The sequence below is a fragment of the Oncorhynchus clarkii genome, chromosome 21, assembly GCF_045791955.1.
Source record: "Oncorhynchus clarkii lewisi isolate Uvic-CL-2024 chromosome 21, UVic_Ocla_1.0, whole genome shotgun sequence".
NCBI lineage: Eukaryota > Metazoa > Chordata > Actinopteri > Salmoniformes > Salmonidae > Oncorhynchus > Oncorhynchus clarkii.
Genome location: NC_092167.1, coordinates 29,633,590 through 29,652,337, shown reverse-complemented (window position 1 = coordinate 29,652,337; position 18,748 = coordinate 29,633,590). Strand labels below are relative to the sequence as shown.

The 18,748-nt window shown below is 41.0% G+C and overlaps 2 protein-coding genes across 2 annotated transcripts in view; both read right to left on the bottom strand.

The window, feature by feature from the left end:
• Nucleotides 1-910: 910 nt before the first annotated feature.
• On the bottom strand, nt 911-7,839 carry LOC139378847 (ER membrane protein complex subunit 4). The gene is made up of 6 exons (XM_071121397.1): nt 7,479-7,839; nt 6,523-6,635; nt 5,876-5,990; nt 5,566-5,719; nt 4,422-4,582; nt 911-1,637 (listed from the first exon to the last, which is right to left on the bottom strand). Exons 2-6 carry the CDS (start codon nt 6,621-6,623, stop codon nt 1,602-1,604), a joined length of 567 nt encoding a protein of 188 aa, XP_070977498.1. The 5' UTR covers nt 6,624-6,635; nt 7,479-7,839; the 3' UTR covers nt 911-1,601.
• Nucleotides 7,840-11,624: 3,785 nt separating this feature from the next.
• Nucleotides 11,625-18,748, bottom strand: part of LOC139378846 (adenylate cyclase type 4-like) — a 36,545-nt gene continuing 29,421 nt past the window's right edge. The window contains exons 24-27 of the mRNA XM_071121396.1: nt 13,760-13,867; nt 13,255-13,369; nt 12,841-12,965; nt 11,625-12,726 (exon numbers count right to left, since the gene is read on the bottom strand). Of these exons, the coding sequence (XP_070977497.1) occupies nt 12,610-12,726; nt 12,841-12,965; nt 13,255-13,369; nt 13,760-13,867 (465 nt within the window). The 3' untranslated portion in view covers nt 11,625-12,609. The remainder of the gene's footprint in view (nt 12,727-12,840; nt 12,966-13,254; nt 13,370-13,759; nt 13,868-18,748) is intronic.

Sequence of the window (18,748 nt, the reverse complement as noted above, 5' to 3'; positions counted from 1 at the left end):
CTATGGCAGCACCCAAGGGGCTGGAACTGCCTCCCTCTCCCTGTCGATTCTGCGGTGACGTAGTGTCCCCATGTATTCAGCCTTCTATTTTTTTGGCCAAGCGCTTTTTGATTTGGTTCCATCCAGTGGCTGATTTGTGTAGCCGCAGCTAACGTACTATGCTGTGCTACTTCTTTGCTGGTGGTGAAACAGGAAATTAGGCAGTTTAGCCTCATTGTTGAAAAAATATATATATACTGCATTTTATCTTCTGCCATCTTTCTTGTTAAGCCTTCGTAAAGCATTTCCTTTTTACACAGTTTCAACTATAACATTGGAGGTTTATGGAAATCCTTGACTCTGGTTCAGTTCTTGATTGGAGTTTGGCTGGCTGTCAAATTATGGTTGCATACACCTTAATTGAGGAGGACAGTACACCATGAGTCACTGAACATTGAGTCAATCAACCGCTGGCTGCCTCTCCACCACAGAAAGCACCGAGCTAGGCTGAAACACCTGCATTTTGGAACTGCCTTACGCAAGAAAGCAAAAAAAGAGACCATGTTTGTTTGCAAACTGCTATGTGACACGTATTAATGCCAAATAAAATAAAAACTTTTGTGTTGTTATCTTAACAGGTGGGGCAGAGCCCCAAATGACTGGTCGCCACTGCATCCTGTCACTCGTTAAACAGTTACATATTGTTGACAGCAAAGGGTGATGCAAGTCTAACCTGCATTCTAATGCGATTTAATTACCTGTGTTATTCAGTGCAGGGTGGGTTACTACCACCTATTTCGAACACATTTTGAAGTGGTTTTGTATTTTCTAGTGAAGTAGCGAGTCATGTGGGAGTGCGGCAAGGCGTCCGAAGAAGGGGACCAAATACAAATGAATGGCAACAATTGTGTATTTTCAGTCAGTCGTCTCATTTGTTTTCTTAATCCATTTTATTTACAAAGTTGTCGATTTGTAGCTTCCAACTTGCAAGTGTACATACATGAGAATTGTTTTTCAAATGACTTAAGACTTTGCAATGTACAAAATGTATAAGAAACAATATTTCTAACAACTAACATTCCGGATTTCGCCAGGACACTAATGAATTGCCTTTGTGATTCAATGCAAAAGTAACCTACATATACCTCTTCAAATGTATCTTCATAGCCTTCACCAATGTGCCCAACTTTCCCTTTGCTTCACTGCAGTGTTTATTCCAGAACAACATTTCCACATTTGCCAGTAAACTTAGTTCCACACATTTCTAATGACTGTCACCATTCTATTTAACAAACAAATTAACTAGTTAACCCTTTTATTTGACACAAAGATAAATTAAAAATGTGTTATGGTGACACCTTAAATTGACCGTGTGGATTTAGTAGAATGATGAACGGTTTTACAAACATTACATTTTCCTATTATCAGATGTTGAATGTGTTCTGTAACATTTTATAACCTGTGACAAATAATCTCAAATGACAAACAAAATGTAGATAAATAAAAAGCTTGAGGAGTCCACAAAAACCTAAAAGCCAGAGAATTGAAAAGACTTGGAAGAGATTTAATGTATTAACAGAACAGTTCAGCATATTTCAGTATGTGTGCGTCTTCTGTCCTCTTCACAATACCATCCCTCCACCCATGATCTCCATCCTCTGCAGAGAACAGAAAAATATGAGTTTATATATTTGTACTACCCATTACAACAGGAACAGACATTGTAAAATGTTATGCATATTAGGCTTATGGGTTGTTGTATGTATACTGAACAAAAACGCAACAATCATTGATTTTACTGAGTTACAGTTCATATGAGGATATTAGTCAATTGAAATGAATTCATTTGGCCCTAATCTATGAATTTCATATCACTGGGAATGCAGATATGCATCTGTTGGTAACAGATAAAAAAATAAAATGGGCCTCAGGATCTCACTGTACTTTTGTGCATTCAAAATGCCATTGATAAAATGCAATTGCGTTCGTTATTCGTAGTTTATGCCTGCCAATAACCCCACCGCCACCATGGGGCACGTGGTCTGCGGTGATGAGGCCCGTTGGACGTACTGCCAAATTCTCTAAAATGACATTGGAGGCTTATGGTAGAGAAATTAACATTAAACTATCTGGCAACAGCTTTGGTGGACAATCCTGCAGTAAGCATGCCAAGTGCACGCTCCCTCAAAACTTGAGACATCTGTGGCATTGTGTTGTGTGACAAAACTGCACATTTCAGTGGCCTTTTATTGTCCCCAGCACCAGGTGCACCTGTGTAATGATAATGCTGTTTAATCAGCTCTTTGACATGCCACACTTGCTAGGAGGATGGATTATCATGGCAAAGGAGAAATGCTCACTAACAGGGATGTAAACGAATGTGTACAAAATTTGCGAAAAATAAGCTTTTCGTGCAAAATATATGGGATCTTTTATTTTAGCTCATGAAAAATTAGACGAACACTTTACATGTTGCTTTATATTTGTGAGTCTATTTAAGGGTTCACAACAAAGCTGACATGGTAAAAAAAAAAAAAATCCAATCACTGAACACCTCTCCTGCCCCTTGTCACCAGAAACAACGGCAGTCTCAGACTAATGCATGTAGCGAACGACAAAGCAGCGGAAGAATTTAATGTGTCGTCAGGCTAAGATTTTCCTCCATCTTGACATTTTGGAAAACCTTTTACAAATGTTTGATCATGAACCATAAGTCCAAAGAACACAATGTGGCATGTAGGACCATGGTACATCTCTTAACGTTTGAGAAGAGCTAAGGGATTGGTTAAGAGATGGCTAAGATATTGATAAATCAGGAAATCAGACTTGATGTGTCCATTTAAATCCACTCCACAATGGCCTATCAACTTTAGACTTTTTAGGGTCAAAGACATTACCATGATGAATCATGTTAATTTTGGCATTGATATCTTAAAGAAATAAGGGCTTATTAGCTAGCATTTGTCATCTCAGCCATTTTCTTGTAAAACAGCTCAGCTAGCTAGCGAAATGCTAATTCACAATGTCAACGTTAGCTAGATAACGTGTTAGCTAAACTACTTCTAGACTTGGGAGCCTGCAGGTTAGAAGATTCCACCATGGGCAACAACAACTGGCTAATAGAACTGAACTGATGTACATGGGGCAAGGAAATTTGGTATGTGAACCTTATAAACATCCCTTTTTCAGGACCCTGTCTTTCAAAGATTATTCATAAAAATCCAAATAACTTCACGATCTTCATTGTAAAGGGTTTAAACACTGTTTCCCATGCATGTTCAATGAACCATAAACAATTAATGAACATGCACCTGTGGAACATTCGATAAGACAGCTTACAGACGGCAGGCAATTAAGGCCACAGTTATGAAACCTTAGGACACTAAAGAGGCCTTTCTACTGACTATGAAAAACAACAAAAGAAAGATGCCCAGGGTCCCTGCTCATCTGCGTCAACGTGCCTTAGGCATGCCACACCAGATACTGACTGTTACTTTTGATTTTGACCCCCCCCCCTTGTTCAGGGACACATTATTCCATTTCTATTAGTCACATGTCTGTGGAATTTGTCTCAGTTGTTGAATATTATGTTCATACAAATATTTATACATGTTAAGTTTGCTGAAATAAAGGCAGCTGACAGTGAGAGGACGTTTCTTTTGCTGAGATTACGTCCTTAGATGGCTGCACCAGACCAGTTGGTGGCACTATATATAATTGGCACCAGAGGATACTAGAGCAATAACTATTGATCAAGTGGACTTTGTCTGATGCAAATGTAAAATTATGCAGACAGACATTGTGGATTTTCGTGATTCGTATAATCACATAGTTGCCCTCTTGTTTTTTAAAATTTATTTAACCTTTATTTAACTAGGCAAGTCAATTAAGAACAAATTCTTATTTACAAGGACGGCGTAGTGGGTTAACTGCCTTGTTCTTGGGCAGAATGACAGATTTTTACCTTGTCAGCTCAGGGATTCGATCTAGCAACCTTTCGGTTATTGGCCCAACGCTCTAACCACTAGGCTACCTGCCACCCCGTATGTGGTCTGAACGCAGTGAAAAGTGGATATTTTATTAGGTAAAATTAGAAACGGGATGTCCTGCCACTTTTAGCCAGCGTATTACAGCTGTGAGAGTGTATCAATTCTAAGTGGTAATGCTTTCAAAAACTGCACGTAAAGACAGTTCCTACATGATAATGCATGCTTTGTTATCCGATTGATCATGTCTTTTCTGTCATCCTGTGAACCCTGTTCATTGCTGCTAGCAACTATGTTTTTTTGCTGTTTTTCGTCTTTTTAATCACAACAGCACAGGTAAGATTTCCAATGTATTCATTACACATGACAAACCTGAAAAAGAAGTTAATAATCACCCTATAACACATAAGAGAGAACAGGAAATTGGACGGATAACAGCATAGAAAAAAATATCACCTGAGGCGGTTCTATGAAAGCGAGCCAATCAGAGGAGTGAGTTGGGAGAAGACCCATTGACTGACACTTGTAGATAGCCAATGCCGAGCCCAACAGGTTCCCTACAGAATAGACAAGCCCCTGGAGCCACTGCTGGTTAGAGTTCTCCAACAGCTTGAATGCTGAAGAGAGAAAGGGCAAGAGTGAGCAGTGATAACACGCTTATAAATGACATTATACAAACCGGGTAGTTAGGGTCCCAGATGGTGATTGGCAGAAATTTTATTTCAGCTTTGTGTAGATTTGACAATATACCACAGATATGACACAAATACTTATTTACTGTTCTACTTATATTGTTAACAAGTTTATAATAGCATTAAGGCACCTCAGGTGTTTGTGATATGGACAATATACTCCGCTTTGCGTTGTGCCTAAGAACAGTCCTTAGCCGCGTTTGATTGGCCACTATAAACTGAGTGGTTCAAGCGCTTAATGCTGATTGGCTGAAAGCCGTGGTGAATCAGACCGTATACCACGGGTATGACAAAACATTTATTTTTACTGCTCTATTTACGTTGGTAACTAGTTTACAATAGCAAAAAGGCACCTCTGGGGTTTGTGATATATGGCCAGCATACCACGGCTAAGGACTGTGTCCAGGCACTCCGCGTTGCGTCGAACATAACAGCCCTTAGCTGTGGGTGTGTGATATATGGCCAATCGTACCACGGCTAAGGGCTGTGTCCAGGCACTCACCCCATACATGGAAAAACAGATAGTCTAAAAATAAATCAAAAGGAAGTTCTGTAGAGCTCAATGACAAAGGTTGGTGAACACTGCTGTAGTTCAGAGAGCTAGGCACTGGCAGAGCTACTCTTTGGCTTATTTGTGCAGCTGTAGTGACGATTGTATTGTATTATGGATCTCCTATATCTGTTTCAACCTGCCCAGAGACTATGGATGAAAATGTGCAATTTTGATAACTGACTCATACATTGACTGATGTGGAAACTGAAATGTTGATTGATGTGCACTGTCTGTACCTGTTGAAACACACTTCTTTCATATTGTGAGATGCAGGGTACCCTTGCAAAAGAGACATTGGTCTAAATGGGACTCCCTGCTAAAAGAAAAGGTTAAAAGAAATACAATAAATACTCACTGGCAGACATGGACATGAGAGCCTGGATGGGCCTCCAGGCCATCATACAGACCATCATAATAGGGAAGATTGAGATGGTGTTCCCAGACATGTACATGATGAAAAGGTTCATGGGAATCTGCTTCAGAGGGCCCAGGGCCACGTCCCAACAACGCTGTTATAGAGGAAAGAGAGAGAAAGAGTGATTGGGGTAAGGAAGAAAGAGGAAGCTAATAACACTATATTAATAAAGTAAGATGAAAAAGTAGATAATGCAAACTTTGAACAATACATCATGATGTCATGAAATCACCCTCTTCTGGTGACCTACCTTTTCCACCAGGTTTTTGTCTGTTTCCTGGATGCTGGTGTCTGGGACTGGTTTGTCTGAGTATCCAATGGGGTACATCACATCTCCCTGGTTACTCTGTCTGTCTCCACGACCCCTGGAAGACAAAGTGGACAATTAGAGGGCGATCCATGGGGAAGAGGTCGGAACAGAAGCTTTAGATTATAGATTAGTTATAACAGGGTGGATCTTGAAGATTTTATGCCTGTTTCTCTGTGTAACTGTTGATTTGGACTCATTTGAAATGTCAGCACAATATCAAGTGTATCAGATAGTGAGAGAGGATGACAGTGGAGAAAGATAGAGGTTGTGTCAAAGGACATGCCGAATTCAAGCAGACACGTTCATTCTTTATTTATTTAAAATGTAACCTTTAACTAGGGAAGTCAGTTAAGAACAAATTCTTATTTACAATGACAGCCTATCCCAGCCAAAGCCAGGCAGCGTGCACCCCTCCCAATCACAGCCGGATGTGATACAGCCTGGATTCGAACCAGGGACTGTAGTGATGCCTCTTGCACTAAGATGCAGTGCCTTACACCGCTGCGCCACTCGGGAGCACTGAAGACGTGTACAGTAAAATGCAGCATTACCGCTAGGACAGCCAGGCTACAGGTCATTTGTCTTACCTAGCATTGCCCAAGCTCAACTCCAGAGCCCATTTCATCCTCCTAGCTCCTGCTCCTCTTGTAGACACTGCCCCTCCTCCCTGTCCCCCTGGAGACGCCATGGCAATGTATAACTGTGTTGAACCACAAGAAGAACACAATATTACAACATGAAAGGAACATGACTGAGTGACATTTGACAATGACCAAAACCCTGATATTTTATTTTTGCTGCGCTTCATAGAAGATCTTGCTCGTGTCAGCGACTAGGTTATTCCTAACCCATTCAGCGCCTATTGACGACAGTATCTTCTGGCTGGGGGTGTTCTGTTAAGAGCCCAGACAATCATTCTGAACGTTTAAATGCATCGCTTACGGTAAGGTTTTTGGAAACACAAGGTGTGTATCTTTCATATCTGCGAGGAATAATAATAAAACATGTTAAATTAACACACTTTATATGGTTGGTAGTTGTTTACGGAAAGACAGGGGAGGCCCACTGTGTTAATTAGCTATGTAGCGTGCTCCGAAAAAACGTTTCTAAACGTTAAAACACAGCGTCGGAATTGACAGTTATGGAGAATATTTCTTAAACTAGGTTATTCCAAGCCAACAACCTCTGACTAGCTACGATGTGAGGCATTGGCTTGACATAAAGCAAGATGGGGGTGAAATGTTCGGGTTTCTTAGTTTAACGTTCCCCATCTATGCTAGCAGGTAGGCCATCATTGCTGGTCATACAAATACTTGTATTACATATGAACTAGGGTTAGACTATATGTTTATGGACTAACGCTACGCTAAATGACACACAATTATGATGCTGTCCAGATACGGCATTCATGAAAACTGGTACTACTGCTAACAACGTATAAACATGCATAGTTAGCTAGGTTAACCGAAGCAGCTAGCTAGCTTGCTAGCTCACATCTAGCCAGAGAAAGATGTTTTAGATATGAAATGACAACTCTCCTCACCTTAGAGACGTTCCAACTAGTCTTTACTTTACTTTTATGTTACTCTCGAGCCGAATTAGCCAACCGTACGTGAATATTCGTCAAATTATTCACAAGTAGTTAATTCAGCTTAAATCAACGACATACGATGGCCGGGCACACAATGGTGACGTTTCAGTATTGAGGCCGCGCTTCACTTCTTCTTAAAATGTTATGTCAGACCATACCTATTGGTGTATTGCTGCCACCTACTGTACCGGGTATTGAAAACAAAATAAATCAAACAACAATCCAACTCCTTCAGTTACATTCAAATCACATCCCTACACAGGCTCAAGTGCATTAATCGACAGGATTCCTTGTAATGCCTCCGCAGAAAAATCCCTGAGTCAGCTGCACTTACAATGATGCCTATTTTCTCAGATTTGATCTGTTTGCGCTTTGCAGTTGATAACCATAACCAAAGTAATGAGAAGGGAGACTCATCAAAAAACAATAGAATGGATGGAGTGTGCTTCCGCACTCCATCTACAATGCGGTCAGTCATTGTGCACCAACCACTTGATCCAATTCTTCACGTAAAGTGTATTCGGAAAGTATTCAGACCCCTTCACTTTTTCCACATGCATCGCTGCACAGCTATTTTCAGGTTTCTCCAGAGATGTTCAACCAGGTTCAAGTCCGGGCTCTAGTTGGGCCACTCAAGGACATTCAGAGACTTGTCCCGAAGCCTACATTGTCTTTTCTGTGAGCTAAGGGTAATTGTCCTGTTGGAAGGTGAACCTTCGCCCACAGTCAGGTCCTGAGTGCTCTTGAGCAGGTTTTCATCAAGGATCTCTCTGTACTTTGCTCCGTTCATCTTTCCCTCTATCCTGACTAGTCTCCCATTCCCTGCCGCTGAAAAACATCCCCACAGCATGATGCTGCCACCACCATGCTTTACCGTTGGGATGGTATTGGCCAGGTGATGAGCGGTAACTGATTTCCTCCAGACATGATGCTTGTCATTCAGGCCAAGGAGGTCAATCTTGGTTTCATCAGACTAGAGAATCTTGTTTCTCATGGTCTGAGAGTCCTTTTGGAAAACTCCAACAGGCTGTCATATGCCTTTTACTGGGGAGTGGCTCAGTTTGGCAGGCGGCCAGCTGTAGGAAGAGTCTTGGTGTTTCCAAACTTCTTCCATTTATGAATGATGGAGGCCACTGTGTTCTTGGGGACCTTCAATGCTGCAGAAATTTTTTTTGTATCCTTCCCCAGATCTGTGCCTCGACACAATCCTGTCTCGGAGCTCTACGGATAATTCCTTCAACCTCACGGCTTGGTTTTTTGCTCTGACATGCACTATCAACTGAGGGACCTTATATAGACAGATGTGCCTTTCCAAATCATGTCCAATCAATTGAATTTACCACAAGTGGACTCCAATCAAGTTGTAGAAACATCTCAAGGACGATCCATGGAAACAGGATGCACCTGAGGTCAATTTCGAGTCTCATAGCAAAGGGTCTTAATACTTATGTAAATAAGGTATTTCTGTTTTCTATTTTTTATAAATTTGCAAAACATTCTAGAAACCTGTTTTTGCTTTGTCATTATGGGGTATTGTATGTAGATTGATGAGGATGATTTTTATTTAATCCATTTTAGAATAACATAACAAAATGTGGAAAAAGTGAAGGGGTCTGAATACTTTTCGAATGCTGTATATTGCTTTGTATTTATTTATAGCGCCACCCCAGAGATAACACTCTTGATAGGCGCCCTGCTTCGAAGATCCATACATGACACATTTCAATCCGACATATTCTTGAGGCGCAGAGCCCTCTCCTTCTGTTCCATAGAAACACACACACAAAATAATACGCCCAGTTCTCATAATTCTCATCTACGCCATCTCATCCAAAGCATCCACAATTTTAATTGAGATGTCAAGCGGATCTCCCAGGTAACAACAATGATCCAAAACCCTTATTACAACCAAAAAATGTTTTTCCTTTTGCATTCGCCACTGTAATCCAATTCTTCTTCCTCTCATCTCCGTTCTTCACGCCATCTAATCAAATTCAAACAGAACATCCGCTTCGTCCTTTTTCACCTTCTTACTGTCGCTCTTCACTGCCATTGTGGGAAAAAGTGGAGGTATTGAAGTTGCTGGGCGGGGGGGTAGAATGACGGTCAAAGATAAAAGTAAAAAATAAATTCAAAATAAACAAAAAATATGTTTAAATTACACTAAAAAGGAACGCTGTTACATCCCATGCCTGTTTGCCTGAGGTTGATGCCACACAAGCACTTGTACATGTGTACACATGCATACACAAACACTCGCTTTCAAACGCACACAGACACACACACACACACACACACACATACACACATGTAAATAGTGCCACATGCACACAAACACATTCAGTTGACCTTGCTGTTTAGATTTTTGTTGTCCTTGATGTGTTTTGTTTTTGCATTGTTGTTTTCCTTATTTTTTTCTTTTGTTCCTTTTGTTGGTTGTTGGTGCATCAGGTAGCTGCTGGTTTTGGTTGGGTTTGAGGGGGACGGTGGCTTAGTGGGGGTGGAGATGGGAGTGGTTGCTAAATTACGGCTTCACTGCAGGTAGATTATATGTTTTAAAGTTCAATAAAGAAAACATTTTATTATTATTTTTTATTAGAAATTCAGGGTTAGTTAAGAGAACATAGTGGTGTGTAGTGGCCCCACACTCCACCTGTCAGTTGGTTGCGATCCGCTAATAAATACTTAAAGAAGAAGACACAGGGAGAAGAGAGAGAGAGAGAGAGAGGGAGAAGAAAGGGAAAGGGAGAGAGAGAGAGGGAGAGAGAGAGAAGAAAGGGAGAGAGAGAGAGGGAGAGAGAGAGAAGAAAGGGAGAGAGAGAGAAAGAAAGAAAGGGAGAGAGAGAGAGAGGGAGAGAGAGAGAGAGAGAGAGAGAGAGAGGGAGAAGAAGGGGAAAGGGAGAGAGAGAGAGGGAGAGAGTGAGAAGAAAGGGAGAGAGAGAGAGAGAGAGAGAGAGGGAGAAGAAAGGGAAAGGGAGAGAGAGAGAAGAAAGGGAGAGAGAGAGAAAGAAAGAAAGGGAGTTAGAGAGAGGGAGAGAGAGAGAGAGAGAAGAAAGGGAGAGAGAGAGAAAGAAAGAAAGGGAGAGAGAGAGAGAGAGAGAGAGAGAGAGGGAGAGAGAGAGAGAGAGAGAGGGAGAGAGAGAAGAAGGGGAAAGGGAGAGAGAGAGAGGGAGAGAGTGAGAAGAAAGGGAGAGAGAGAAAGAAAGGGAGAGAAGAGAGGGATAGAGAGAGAAGAAAGGGAGAGAGAGAGAAAGAAAGGGAGAGAAGAGAGGGAGAGGGAGAGAAGAAAGGGGGAGAAAAGAGGGAGAGAAGAGAGAGAGTGTGTGTAGAGGAGGGGGGGACCAAGTAATATTACACTGGTTCCATATCATTGATCATCAACCCCCCCCTCTCCCCCCCACAGTATGTATGTGCAGATGTAGAATCTTAGTTTGATCATTTTTTCACAGCAGGAAAATAATCCTGCAGCAACAGGAAATGTGAATTATTGTGTGGATTATAATTACTTGATACTTTTGTAAGGGTTGATCAATATTTGGTTAGGGTGAAGTCTGACATTTTAAAGTGGAAATTATAATACATTACAAGTTTGCTTTTCCTGTTGTGTAGGAAATTCCCGGCAACAACAGGGTGATCAAATGAAGATCCTACACCTGTATATATTCAGAGAAGATAATTGTCGCAACTGAAGAGCCTTTGTCTGCCTTTCAATGAGCAGGAAATGATGTTGGTGTAAGTATACCCATGCCAATAAAAATGCTTATTTTAACTTACTGTAGGGGGTGTGTACTTCCGAGTAGGAACAAAACAAACAATAAATAATAATAATTTGATTAAATGTTGTTATTTGTTTTCTGTTATTCCATATCCAATTTTGGCACAATAAATAAGAAAACAAGTCCATTTCCGATTTTGTTTTTTTCAAATTCATAAAGGTTTTCAAATTCAGCTGTTTTCTGTTTTTCCACTCTTTGTTTTGACTCTGAAAATCAGAATATTGAAATGTACACAGGCCAAAGAGGCAAGTGATGATCCGTTCTTTGAGGTCGAGAGATGCTCTGAAAAGTCCATTTTAGCATTTTTGGGGGAAATCAATTAAAAATTCAAAAATATAGTTTAATATTGAATTCACGTCATCTTGCTTCACCAAACTATCATATGTCGAAACAATTGTTTAAATACGACATATTTCTACACGTCCAGTGCTTCACAGGTTCCTGAAACGTTATGAGTAAAAGGAAATACACACATTTTCATGAGCTTACAAAAACATCAATGCAATTTGGTATTTGGTAGCGTACACAGAAGCACAACCTTCCACATCTTAGTTTATTTCTATGTACATTCATATACTGTATGCCCAGGCGTGCTTATAAAGTCGTTCAGAATAGACAAAATATATCAATCTCTTTTAAAAAACAAAATGAAAAACATTGATCTGAAATTACACGATCAAAAGTTCAATACAGTAAGTTATATTGCATTTTCATGGTATTAAAGTGGTGGCAGATGGATTCAAAAGTGTGAATGCAGCAGTACCTTTGGCAGGGATGGCCTACTGTCAACTACTTCCTCGTCCATTGAAATAACATAACAGCCCATACGTATTCTTATTATATATAACATCCCTTTCAGGAAGCCATTGAAAAGTACACAATCTTGTGTTTCCATATGGCCTTATAATTTCCTAATAAGGAACATTCCCTGTCATTGCTCGCCTTGAACCCACTCTGTGTCACTGTCATTAGTAAGAGCATATTCCTCAATTGCTTTGCTTTGTTGTCTGTCATCAAAGATCACACACAGATAGATACAGTAGTTCACGAGTCGTGACAGATTCATTCAAAACACAAATAATAAATGATCACAAATTGCCTACCGACCAAGTATTTCTTTTTTGACATCTGTAATTGGTTTAACATATTCCTCCAAAAGACAGCACCTCCTTCCTCCTAATGCAACATCCCCGTTCACAGCATTACTGCATGAGAATAAATAAGGACGACTGAAGGTCAGAGTTTGATGTGTGGCTGGATGGGTGACGACGATTGGTTGGAGAGGTCAGAACAGAGAAGATGATTGGTCAGTCGGTGTTGATGAAGTAGGTTGTAAGTTCTCCCTTGCCCTTGACGGTGATGACTCCTCTCTTGGTCACACTGAAGCCAAAGGTCTTCACCACCTGCGCTGTTTCCTCTGTCACCTGTAGAGGGAGACAGAACCATTTAACAAGCGCTCTCTCTCATTCAAAATGTTTCTCCCCTCTCTCCAACCCATCACTCTCGCTGTCTCTCCCTCCCCTCTCCATCTCTCTCACCTGGATCTTGTCTAGTACTCCGGTGCTGTCCATCCTACTGGCCACGTTCACAGAGTTCCCCCAGATATCATACTGTGGTTTGTGGGCTCCGATCACCCCCGCAATCACTGGACCATGGTTTATCCCTATATAAGGTAAAAGAGATGAAGAGATGAAAAAGTTAGTTGGGAGGGGGAGATGGTTATCAAATCAAGGGAGTTTAGTTGTAAAAGTCTCAATCTCTGTTTGTCGTCCGTTGATGCCGTGCATCCTTTCTCAACCATATTGAAAGAGAAAGTCCAAGGTCCCTCCTGTCTGACCTTCTTCTCCAAATACATTTTGAGAAGCAGGCAAGGAGAGAGGATGCACGTAATTGAGGAAAGATGAATTGAGTCCGTATCTTTCTTGTCCCTCTGGCCATGCAGACAGACTCACCGATGCGTAGCTTAAAGCTGTTGAAGGAGTGTTGGTTGATGGACTCCAAGTTGTTCTTCAGAGCGATGGCAAACTCTACCATGCTGCGCACATGGCTGTAGGACACATCACAGTCCTGTTGGTGGAGACAGAGAACACTCAGTCAGAATCAATTGTGAGCTCAGAATTCAGTCTTGGTTTAACCAGGCTCTGAGAACACACTGAATCAGAACACTCAGTTAGAATCCATACAGGCAGACAGACTAGAGACCGTGTTCGAATAAATACTTCAGACATGGATTTCCTCCTTCCTAACTTCCAAGAGCTTTCACTTCATTGATGTGACCATGTTTGATTGGGGGAATGCAATAGGATAATAAGTAACCTTTCTTTTGCTTATCCAATCATGTACAGGTAGGTCCCTGACTACCTTAGAGAAGGGAGTAAGTAAGGTTGTGTTTTTACAAGTATTTGAACAGGACCCAGTGAGGCAGAACAAAGCTGTATACAATAGGCTACTACCAACCTTTCGCTCATCCCCTATAGCAGGATTGGTCAGACCAGCAGCTGCCATGTAGGTGCTGCCAATAGTCTTAATCTTCTCCACAGAACAGAACTTTGGCTTTGAGAGAAGCTGTTAGAGAGAGAGAGAATAGAGAGGGGGGCAAAGAAAGAGAAAAAGGGTAAGGTTCGGTGACAAGCCTAATGGTCAGTTCATTGTTAGATTACCAGTTTAAAAAAAAAACACAATCTTCCGTTCTGAGTAGTTCCAGACCAAGCTCTGAAATGACCCCCAGTTCAAAAGTAGTGCATTATATAGGGCGGCCACCCCCAGGGGTACGCACAATGCCGTTGGCGGTACATCAAATAAAAATGTTATTCACATTTTCACACAGTCCATTTTGATTTTCCAACAAGGCTATACATTTAGGTGATGTTTTTTTCTCGCCCGAGTAGCCTCGTTTCCCTGCCAAAAATATAATGAAACCATCTAGTGTTCAGCGAAGTAACAACACAATGTCAAATACAGGCATCCTAGTCAAATAATTAACATCCAATCACATTAATCGTTACTCTCTCGCGGGAATTCCACTAACGGTCTGTATGTATGGTTAAAAAAAGTAAGACCTGCGTCCATAGAGATACATACCAGCAGTACTGCACCTGCACCTGTCGACAACAGAAGTTGTTCTGCTTCCACGAGCACATCCGATGCTAGCATCAGTAATTCTGCATGTGTTGCTAGCCCAGCTAGCATGGACACTGACAATTATGAATCTGATGCAGCTGAAGAGCTACTGCCCCTTTTCCCGGGAAAGCACCGAACAACAGACAGGGACATTGGACCATCGAAGAGGCCCAAATATGACGATATCTACATTGATTTGGGGTTCACTTATACTGGGAGTGGTGCCTTTCCTCAGCCACAGTGTGTTATATGTGCCAAAGTACTATCTCACAACTTGATGAAACCTTCACTCTTGCGTAGACGTTTAGAAACAAAACATGCCAATTTGAAAAATAAGCTACAGGAGTTTTTCGAGCGAGAATTAAGACGACTTTAAGGCATATATAAAAGCAACAGATACCATTAATAAGAAGGGGCTAGAAGCATCTTATATGGTGAGCTCCCGAGTGGCTAGGACAGGCAAGCCCCATACTATTGTGGAGGACTTCATTCTTCCCGCTGCCGCGGATATGGCTGTGACAATGCTGGGGGAAAAGGCCCCAAAAACTATACAGACAATGCCTTCATCAAACAACACTGTTTCATGACGCATCAGTGACATGGCAGGAGATGTTTTGAAACCATTACTGCTTCGTAACTTCACAAGCCAGTGAATTGTATGCGTTACAGCTGGATGAGTCAACAGACGTGGCAGGCCTGGCACAGCTCCTGGTATATGTCCGTTACGTTTATGGGGGGTCAATTAAGGAAGACATTCTCTTATGCAAACCACTGGAAACCAAGACAACAGGAGAGGATATTTTTAAAGTACTGGACAACTTTGTGACATCAAATGGACTTTGGTGGTCAAGATGTGTTGGTATCTGTACTGATGGCACAAAAGCCATGACAGGGAGACATTGTGGAGTGGTAACGCGCGTGCAATTAGTTGCTCCCTACACCGCTTGGTACACTGCAGCATCCACCGAGAGGCTGCCAAGGTGATGCCTGACAGCATGAAATACTTTTTGTACACTACAGTGAAAATGGTTAACTTTGTTAAAGCAAGGCCCCTGAACTCTCGTGTATTTTCTGAATTATGCAATGATATGGGCAGTTACCATGTAACGCGTTTACAACATACAGAAGTGCGCTGGTTATCAAGGGGCAAAGTATTGACACGTTTTTTTTTTAAATTGAGAGATGAGCTTAAAGTTTTTTTTACTGACCATAATTTTCATTTGTCTGATTGCTTGCATGATGACGAGTTCCTCACACAGCTGACCTATCTGGGCAATGTTTTTTACTGGCCTGAATGACCTTAATCTAGGATTACAGGGACTCTCTGCAACTACAGTGGTTCCTCCTTTAAAAGTTGCGAGCTTACGCCGCGGGACTTAGCGGTACCCAGCGTCACAGCTTCATTGCTCTAGACTACCGCAGGGGGGAGTTAGAGCATTCCTTATGCATTTGGGTCCCAAGGTTTTTATATGACCAATCATATCGAGTGGTTCCAATGACGAGTTTGACGTAATGCCACCCCTGTCCCTGATGACTTTCCTCAGCAAAGACAAAAACATTATGGTGGATGCAAATGTAAGTACTTATAACGTCACAATGAGTCACGCAAAACATGTACAATTGAGAGGAATATGTTAGTTAATGTAGAGACAAACGATTGTGCATATTTTTTTGTTATTAAATTAATTCACGAAAATCGCTATTTACCGTTGTTTTTTTTTCTCAGTCTTATCCAATACCAGGTGTATCAAACTCCATTCTTTAAATGAAGCTGTGTATGCATGAATGTATTACAAATATACACTTCAACAGTGTTTACCACTCCTGCTCCTGGGACATCAATGATTACACATTGTAACTATGCAATAGACTAGAAGCATGATTTAAGTAAAGGCTGATTTGTAATTCATATATACAGAAAAAAACAGTACACTACATTTCCTATGCATATCTTACTCCCTTCATTTGCATTAATCTGAGGAGGTTCTCCTAGCCATATGGACGATTGAAAACAGGGCAGCAAAGTCTGTTTGTCACCAGAGCGGTTTAGAGCAGATTACTATTACATATGAATAACCACACCATACAAACTTGCTATGCTGAATTCTTGATGCACAACTGAAGGTGCTGCCATATCCTGCCAGCACGCCCACAAGTGAGCCACTCAGGCGGAGGATGGCGCATGGAAGAGGGCGAGGAACGAGATGGGAGTAACAATCCAGGCTATTTGCTTTGAGACCAGCATAATAATGTAACAAATCAAGCAGGGATCGGGTTTCGAACCCTCAACATTCTAGCCCGAAGTCCAGCACACTATCGACTGTGCCCAAATGTATTAATTGGGGTTGGGGTGGATTGTGGCTAAAATCACTTTATAATTTGGAATCTTTAACAAGTGGAAAGGGGAAAAACTATTATTATTAGATTTCACAAGCGTAGCTGGTTGTGAATTCTGCTAACAACGTTTCTAGGATGGGTTATTAGCTGAACAATAGACTATTCATCCTTTAACCTTTCTAGGGCAGGGGTTCCACTGAAAAGGCAGCGCGCAAAATTCTAAAATATTTTTTTGAAGTCCAATACAGCAAATGAAAGATAAACATCTTGTTAATATACCCATCGTGCCCGATTTCAAAAATGCTTCACAGCGAAAGAACAACAGCTGTGTTAGGTCATAGCCAAGTCAAAAAAACACATAGCCATTTTTCCAGCCAAAGATAGGAGTCACAAATAGCAGAAATATAGATAAAATGTATCAATAACCTTTGATGATCTTCATCAGATGACACTCATAGTGTCACGTCCTGACCTTAGTTCCTTTTTTATGTCTCTATTTTAGTTTGGTCAGGGCGTGAGTTGGGGTGGGCATTCTGTGTTTTGTTCTGTGTGTGATATTTCTAGGTGTTTGGCCTGGTATGGTTCCTAATCAGAGGCAGCTGTTAATCGTTGTCTCTGATTGAGAACCATACTTAGGCAGCCTGTTTTCCCACTATGGGTTGTGGGTAGTTGTTTTCTGTGTCTGTGTTTTACCATACAGAACTGTTTCGGTTTTCATTTATTTCTCTTGTCTTTTGTATTCAGTGTTCGGTTATATTTCAATAAAATATGGACACTTACCACGCTGCGCATTGGTCTGATCTTTCCTACTCCTCCTCAGAAGAGGAGGAAAACCGTTACACAATACATGTATGTTTTGTTCGATAATGTGCATATTTATATCCAAAACTCTCAGTTTACATTGGCGCCTTACGTGCAGTAATGTTTTGATTCCAAAACATCCGGTGATTTTGCAGAAATACTCATAATAAACATTGATAAAAGATATGTGTTATTCACCGAATTAATGATAGACTTTTCCTTAATGCAACCGCTGTGTCAGATTTCAAAAAAACTTTATGGAAAAAGCATAATCTGAGAACGGCGCTCAGAACCCAAAACAGCCAGAGTAATATCCGCCATTTTGGAGTCATCAAAGTTAGAAACAACACCATAAATATTCACTTACCTTTGATGATCTTCATCAGAAGGCACTCCCAGGAATCCCAGTTCAACAATAAATGACTGATTTGTTCCATAACGTTCCATCATTTATGTCCAAATAGCCACTTGTTGTCAATCAATCTTTAGGATGTGTTTAACATAAAACATCAATAATGTTCCAACCAGAGAATTCCTTTGTCTTCAGAAAAGCACTGGAACGAGAGGTAACTCTGTCGGGAGCGCGCGTCATGAGACCAAGGCTCTCTGCCAGACCACTGACTCAAAGAGATCTCATGAGCCCCTCCTTTATAGTAGATTCCTCATTCAAGTTTCTAAAGACGGTTGACATCTAGTGGAAGCCGTAGGAAGTGCAACTTTATCCATATCTCAATGTGTATTCTGTAGGCCAAGCTTTGAAAAACTACAAACTTTCGCCTGCCATATGAGTTCTGTTATACTCACAGACATCATTCAAACAGTTTTAGAAACTGCAGAGTGTTTTCTATCCAATACTAATAATAATATGCATATATTAGCATCTGAGACAGAGTAGGAGGCAGTTCACTTTGAACAGTGAGAGACAGAATAACAACAAAAAAATCCAGAAAAACGCATATCAAAAATGTTATAAATTTATTTGCATTTTAATGAGGGAAATAAGTATTTGACCCCTCTGCAAAACATGACTTAGTACTTGGTGGCAAAACCCTTGCTGGCAATCACAGAGGTCAGATGTTTCTTGTAGTTGGCCACCAGGTTTGCACACATCTCAGGAGGGATTTTGTCCCACTCCTCTTTGCAGATCTTCTCCAAGTCATTAAGGTTTTGAGGCTGACGTTTGGCAAC